The sequence below is a fragment of the Ochotona curzoniae genome, unplaced genomic scaffold (genome assembly GCF_017591425.1).
Source record: "Ochotona curzoniae isolate NIBS_2020 unplaced genomic scaffold, NIBS_Ocur_1.0 patch216, whole genome shotgun sequence".
NCBI classification, from domain to species: domain Eukaryota; kingdom Metazoa; phylum Chordata; class Mammalia; order Lagomorpha; family Ochotonidae; genus Ochotona; species Ochotona curzoniae.
Window position 1 is genome coordinate 571562 of NW_024466769.1, and position 7058 is coordinate 578619.

Consider the following 7058-nt stretch of genomic DNA (forward strand, 5'->3'; position numbering starts at 1 on the left):
TCACTCTTGCCCTTCTACCTTCTGTCATGTGGTGATGCAGAAGAAAGTCCCCAGTGGAGGCTAGATAACTTGATCTTGGACTTCCCAGCTCCTTGAACCATGGGAAAATACACTGTATTCTTTCTAAATTTGTCGGTTGCAAGTATTCTGTGAGAGGAATACAAACAAACCGAGAAATTAAATAAATGAAGAACTGAGACGTCAAGCAAAAAGCCATAGCGGTCATCATCCACAAAACGTGAGCGATCAGAGGTGTTAGTAGGCACCAGGTAGTGAAAAGCACTTAGCGCTCAGTCTAAAGGAGGAATGGAACTAACAAGGGACATAGTGGGAGCAGATACAACCAAGCAGAATACTAGCAATGATTTTCGGAGTGGAGTGGGTGGGGGAATGGCATGGCATAACAATCTAAGCTTCTGCCTGAGGTGCTGACACTCCATATGGGCGCTGATTCAAGTCCTGCTTGCTCCACTTTCAACCCAGTTCCCTGCTTATGGCCTGGGAAACCAGTGGAAGATGGCCCAAGTCCTTGGGTCCCTACATTCATGTGGGACACCTGGAAGAGTTTCTTGGCTCCTGGTTTCAGATTGGCTCAGTTTCAGCTGCTATGGCCATCTGGGAAGTGAAACAGCAGATGGAAGATCTCTCTGTGCTTCTCCTCTCTATAACTCTGCCTTCCAAACAAAAGTAGCTGAATCTGGGAAGGGGAGCATGACCTCGCGACACGGTGAGTCCTGTGTGAGGGACGATGGACACCCAGAAGGACGTTCAACCCCCCAAGCAGCAGCCAATGATTTATATTTGTGGAGAATGTCACACGGAAAATGAGATAAAATCCAGGGAGCCAATCAGATGCAGGGAGTGTGGATACAGAATCATGAACAAGAAGAGGACAAAAAGATTGGTGCTTTTAGATCTCGATAAAACCTGGCAGTTGATAGAAATATCCTCATTTGTACTTGGATTTGCTGTACATGTTTCTCCTTGTTGTATAGCTTTTGATGTAGCATACTTATCTTTTTGAACTGCATATGATTTTTTTTACCTATATGTGATTTCCTTTAAAAACTATATTATATTTAGGTATCTTTTAATATAAGGAAATTGTTCAAATACATGACTTATAATTTAATTTTTTGTCATGTATGTTAAAATTACTTTCTTACATTCTGCTTACAATCACAACCTAGAACCATCTGGAGTCCTTGTGAAACATGCATATTGTATAGCCCTCTGAAAATCTAATAAAATCAGTTACTTGGAAAAAATAGAGGAATCTTTTAAAAAAAAAATCAGGTAACATAGGCTCTGTGTTAGGCCTAAGACCTGACAGCTATTTGTCCTTTTTCTGTCCCCAGCCCATCTCCCTGCATCTCTTTGACATTTAAGGGTTTCTCCCTAACTTTGTCTCCTTCCATCTATGTGCATATGTCAATATCTTTTCATTTCCTGGTATGTGTCTGTTTGTCTCTAAAAGAGCTGGCACTAGAAAGCAGTCAGGTGCCCAGACCTCTTCTGTGTTCCAGAATCCATCCTTCATAGGGCCCAGAGTTCTAGAATGCCCTAGCTCTGAACATTGTAGGGTGACTCTGGCCAAGGAGACAGCGGAGACGGCTCTGGAGAGCACCATGCAGGCCTGGGGCTTTGTGGTGTTCATTTTGGCCACAGTGATGATTTCTACTGCGGATGCCAAGATCTATGAACGCTGCGAGCTGGCAATGAAGTTGCAGAAGGCAGGCCTCAATGGCTACAGAGGCTACGGCATTGGAGACTGTGAGATTCCACTTATCCAAGTCCTCATCCATACCCCAAGCTAGTCCACTATCCCCAGGCGTAGCCCCAACCCCCTCACCTTGTCATTTTTTACTTCTCCGGGTCAGGGAATGATCCTCTCAGGCAATTTCCTATGATGAATGTCTTAAATAATTTCATTATCACCATCCTTGCCTTCACAATCATTACCTCCATCTCCATCAACAACACCATCACTATCATCTATATCAATACTGATAATACTACAATGAACACCATCACCATCCCTATGCCTAATACCTCACCAGAATCACCAACATGTCATCACAAAGTCAAAATCATCACCCTTACAGCTGAGATGACAATCATCCTAGGACCCATCATCCATTTCCTATTCCTAAGACCCTAAGTCTAACTCCTGTCTCTCCTTTTCTTCCCCCAGGGCTGTGCATGGCACACTATGAGAGCGGATATGACACCTCTTTCGTGGATCACAATCCTGATGGCAGCAGCGAATATGGCATTTTCCAACTGAATTCTGCCTGGTGGTGTAACAACGGGGTCACACCCACTGAGAATCTCTGCCACATGGACTGTCGTGGTAATACAGCACTAGGACACAACGAAATTTTGCCTGTCCCCCCCCCTCCCAAATATAGAGACCAAGATAGTTTAAGTCAGCATTTCCTGCCACAGCAGAAAAAAAAGTGATAGAGAAAAGATGAAAATTGTTTGGACTATTAGAGATACCACCCTACATCTTTACCCAGACTACACTAGAATGTTGTGCAAGTCAGAGTCAGGAAAGCTCAGACCTCCAGACCTGAAACAGAATGGAAGCTACAGTTATCTGAGACTCAGGAAACAGGAAACTTAGCTGCGTGTGCAGTATCAGGGACTGTCCTGATTCGGAGTTGAGTTTGTCCAAGTTCTAAGAAAGGTAGAATTCTGACTATAGGAATAGAAGTAAAGCATCTCCTTGCAGAAATGATAGAACCTTCCAGGCAAGAGTGTGGTGCTGTTTGAAGACAAAACAATGCCAGTTTAAGTTGCTCAGGAATGTCCAAAATGGTAGAGAAGTTTGTCTAAGACAGGCCAAAATGGAAATTGAGATTATTTGGGGCCAGCCCAAATAGACGTGGATGTTGCCCAAATCCTGAGAACATGATGCAAGAGTTCACTCAGGATTGGACAAAATGGAGGCCGAGGTCATCCAGTACTGGCCACCACAGGGACTGACATTCTCTAAGATAGGATTGCATGATTAATGAGTTTCTTTTCAAGAGTAGCTATACTGATTAGCTAGTTAGGGTGGTTAATTTTCAACATAGAAATGAAATAGTCCAGGATTAGCTAAAATGAAAGTTGAGGTCCTGGGTCAATCTACATGGAAGTTGAGATTGTCCAGGATTGGTCATCAAACTGGTTAAAACCCTTAGTAAATAGCAAAATGGTAATTAAAGTCACCAATGGTTGTTGGTGGTTAAGTTTGAACAATAGTGGCCTACATCAAGACTAAGGTTATCCAAGACCTGACAACATTTGTATTTCAGGTCATCAAGAGTGAATTAACATAATAGTTGAGTATCTTTCCAATCAGGCATCATGGTAGATGATGTCAGATTAACCAGCATTAGAGTTGAGATCATTTACAACCAGACATAATGACAACTGAAGTAATCCAAAGCTGGGCAGTGTAGAGCTTGACAAGGTCCAGGATCAACCAATATGGTGGTTGGGGTAATTCAGTCAAAATCAAACAGGGCCAGCCGGCATGAGTTATGTTTGCATAGAATTAGCCAACATAGTACTTGGGGTAATTCATTATCAGCTGATACAACAGTCAAGGCTACTCACGATTGGCCAAAGTATGGTTGAGATTATCCAGGCCCTCCAGAAATCTAGAACACTTGGGTCCTCCCTACACTCTCATCCTGCCCCTAATGCACCAGATCACCATGTCCCTCTCTTCCCTTTAGATCTGCTCAATCGCCACATTCTAGATGACATCTTGTGTGCCAAGCGGGTTGTGTCCACACAGAACGGTATGCGTGCCTGGTAAGTTCCCAGGAATGGCCTGGACATTAGACATCCAGGGAGAATCTTACTAACCTGTTAACATCATCTTTCTTCTCTTCCTTCCCAGGGATTCTTGGAACCATCACTGCGCTGGCCATGATTTATCTGAATGGATCAAGGGGTGTAGTGTGCATGTGAAAACTGACCAAAGAAGAATCCATCCATGACTCCAACTACCAGGAATATAGATATTCCTTTCCTTTTTCTTTTTCTTTTGTGAAATAATAAAGGATGGCATAGAAAAACAAACTTAAAATTGGTCTGATGCATCATTTTCATTTCTGAAGCCTAGAGATACCCCAATCACTTCCTCCACATATTCAAAGCTTTAATCAAAAGATGTACTGTCATTTCAAGGGGAGAAGAGGAGCAGAGTATAATGATTAAGAGTATAGATTCAGGCCCAGTGCAGTAGCCTAGTGGCTGAAGTCATTGCCTTGCATGTGCCTGGGATCCAATAAGGGTACTGGTCCGAATCCTGGGTGATCCACTTCCCTTCAGCTCCCTGCTTGAGGCCTGGGTAGGTGGTTGAGGACGGCCCAAAGCCTTGGAATCCTGCACCTGCATGGGAGACCCAGAAGAAACTCCTGGCTCCTGGCTTCGGATCAGCTTAGCTCTGGTCATTGCAGCCACTTGGGGAGTGAACCAGCTGATGGAAGATCTTTGTCTCTCCTTCTCTGTGTAAATCTGACTTTCTTAAAGATTTATTTTTATTATTTTTTATTGGAAAGGCGAGTATACAGAGAGGAGAGACAGAGAGGAAGATCTTCCGTCCAAGGATTCACTCCCCAAGTGAGCGCAACAGCTGATGCTATGCCAATCCCAAGCCAGGAGCCTCTTCCGGGTCTCCCACACAGGTGCAGGGTCCCAAGGCTTTGGGCTGTCCTTGACTGCTTTGCTGGGCCACAGGCAGGGAGCTGGAAGGGAAGCGGGGCTGCCGGGATAGAGCCGGCGCCCATATGGGATCCCGGGTGTGCAAGGCGAGGACCTTAACCACTGCGCCACCACGCCAGGCGCTAAATCTGACTTTCAAAAAAATTTTTTAAAAAAGAGAGAATAGATTCACCTTGGTTCAGATACCACCCCCATTACTTACTAGCTATGTTCCCTTCACACACTTAACTGCTCTTGTTTCGTAGTTTCCTCAACCATAGAATAAGGGCTATAATGATGCAAACTTCTCAGTGGGATTAAATAAATTAACACTTGTAAAACAGATAAGTCCTCGCCTTGCATGTGCTGGGATCCCATATGCTCACTGATTCATGTCCTGACAGCTCCACTTCCCACCCAGCTCCCTGCTTGTGGCCTGGGAAAGCAGTCGAGGACGGCCCAAAGCTTTGGGACCCTGCACTTGCGTGTGGAAGACCCAGTAGAAGCTCCTGGTTCCTGGCTTCGGATCAGCTCAGCTTTGGCTGTCATGGTCACTTGGAAAGTCACTCAGCAGACAGAAGATCTTCTCTCTGTCTCTCCTCCTCTCTGTATATCTGAATTTCCAATAAAAATCAATCAATCTTTATATATATATATATATATATATATATATATGAAGGGGCTGGTACCATGGTATAATACACTAATCATCCACCTTTGGTATTAGCATCCAATATGGGCTCTGGTTTGTGTTTTGGTTGCTCTAATTCCAACCCAGCTGTCTGCTTGTAGCCTGGGAAAGCAATGTAGGATGGTTCAGGTCCTTGGGCCCCTGCATCCATGTAGGAAACCTGGAAGACGCTCCTGGCTCCTGGCTTTGGATCAGCTCATTTCGGCTGTTGCAGCCATTGGGAAGTGAACTAGCAAGTGGAGGCTCATGCTGTTGCTCTCTCTTTCCTTCACTCTGCAACTCTGTTTTTCAAATAAAAAGAAAATATATCTGCAAAAACAAGCAAAACATGAATTGTTCCCTAGCTGTAGGCAAATGTCTAGGTTGCCTTATACCTAGGCAAGTGTTACAGTGCTGGGAGAAAAACAGGTAATAGCTGATGGGCATCCTGGGCCTGGTTAATGGCCAATTTGCTTTAACTATACCAGTGTGCCAGCATATATATATATATTATTTATTTATATTTATATATTTAATTTATATATATTATATATATTTATATATAAAAAGATATTTGTATATTTGTATATATAAAGATAGGTGAGAGGCAGGTGCCAGCATGCTGACAGAGTCTAGGGACCCACATGAGAGTGTGCATGGGACCTGGGCAGGCAGGCAGGGCCCCAGACCAGTACCACACTCTGCCAGAAGACCGGGCTTGGCAACATGCGCACTCACAGGCAAGGAGGCTGTGGATTGCTAAGGGGAGATTGCATGTGGGAGGGAGGACCACTGAGGAAGAATGGTACAGGTGAGAAATGACTTCTGGGGGGACTTCCACCAACAGGGCTGCTGCACTTGTGGGTAAATGAGGAGACTGAGACTGGGAAGTTTGGAGGAGAGAAACTGGAGGACCTTTCAGGGCCAAACCAATATATCCATCCACGTGGGAGACCTCGGCTAAGCTTGTTGGTATCGACCGTTGTCCATCAGTGTACACAAAAGCTAGGGCTGGAGGCCTACCTGGCAGGGCTATACCACAGTACCCACCAGTGAGTGTTGGGAGAGGGTATGGACTATGTAACGCGGGGCCATGACACTAATCAGCTCATGAGAGAACTGGACCTGGGAGCAAATTCTGTGGAGGAATATGTGGGTTCACCCCTGAAAAACTGCAAAACCCACTGGTTTGCTTAAGAAGGGGACCTGAGATTTTACAAAGGTGGGTCAACAAAAGAATCAGGCTTGAGTCATGAAGAAGAATGGTGACATGCCTTAATGACTCAGGAATTCTGATGTGGGTACCCAATCGGGGTCTTGTCCAATAATGATGAAGAATGAAGGATACAAAAAGGAAGAAATGAAGAAATGCAGATTTATTGATAGAGCAAAAGACAAAAAAGTTGGCTAACTTGGATATAGTTTTAGCCTGGCAAATGAGGAGGGTTGTTTTTGGGGGGGGGGGCAAGATGGTAATCCTAAGTTAACAGTTAATCATCTGGTTGGTTAGCTGTTGTCAACTCTTTTTGATTTTTAACAAACAAACAAAAAGGGATTCTCTGGCTTTAAGTCACATGCTTTCCTCAGCTACAGGAAGCGCTAACTTCCACTGGCTTGGACCTTTGCTATTATCTGTTTACTTTTTCAGAAGTGAGCCCCTATGGGTTCCTAGTGGTCTTTCCAA

General features: G+C 44.4%; 1 protein-coding gene across 1 annotated transcript; it reads left to right on the forward strand.

Annotated features, from left to right (window-relative positions):
* Nucleotides 1-1582: 1582 nt before the first annotated feature.
* Nucleotides 1583-4085, forward strand: LOC121166748 (sperm acrosome-associated protein 5-like). Its single transcript, XM_040996023.1, has 4 exons — nt 1583-1773; nt 2195-2353; nt 3732-3810; nt 3899-4085. The coding sequence occupies exons 1-4, from the start codon at nt 1629-1631 to the stop codon at nt 3996-3998; spliced, it is 483 nt and encodes a 160-aa protein (XP_040851957.1). The 5' UTR covers nt 1583-1628; the 3' UTR covers nt 3999-4085.
* Nucleotides 4086-7058: the final 2973 nt, after the last annotated feature.

Excerpts from the sequence above, each read along its gene's own strand:
- LOC121166748 (XM_040996023.1), top strand. The coding sequence starts at position 1,629 with ATGCAGGCCTGGGGCTTTGTGGTGTTCATTTTGGCCACAGTGATGATT. Across the intron at positions 2,354-3,731 it reads CTGCCACATGGACTGTCGTG|ATCTGCTCAATCGCCACATT; the intron begins GTAATACAGCAC and ends TCTTCCCTTTAG. Across the intron at positions 3,811-3,898 it reads CAGAACGGTATGCGTGCCTG|GGATTCTTGGAACCATCACT; the intron begins GTAAGTTCCCAG and ends CTTCCTTCCCAG.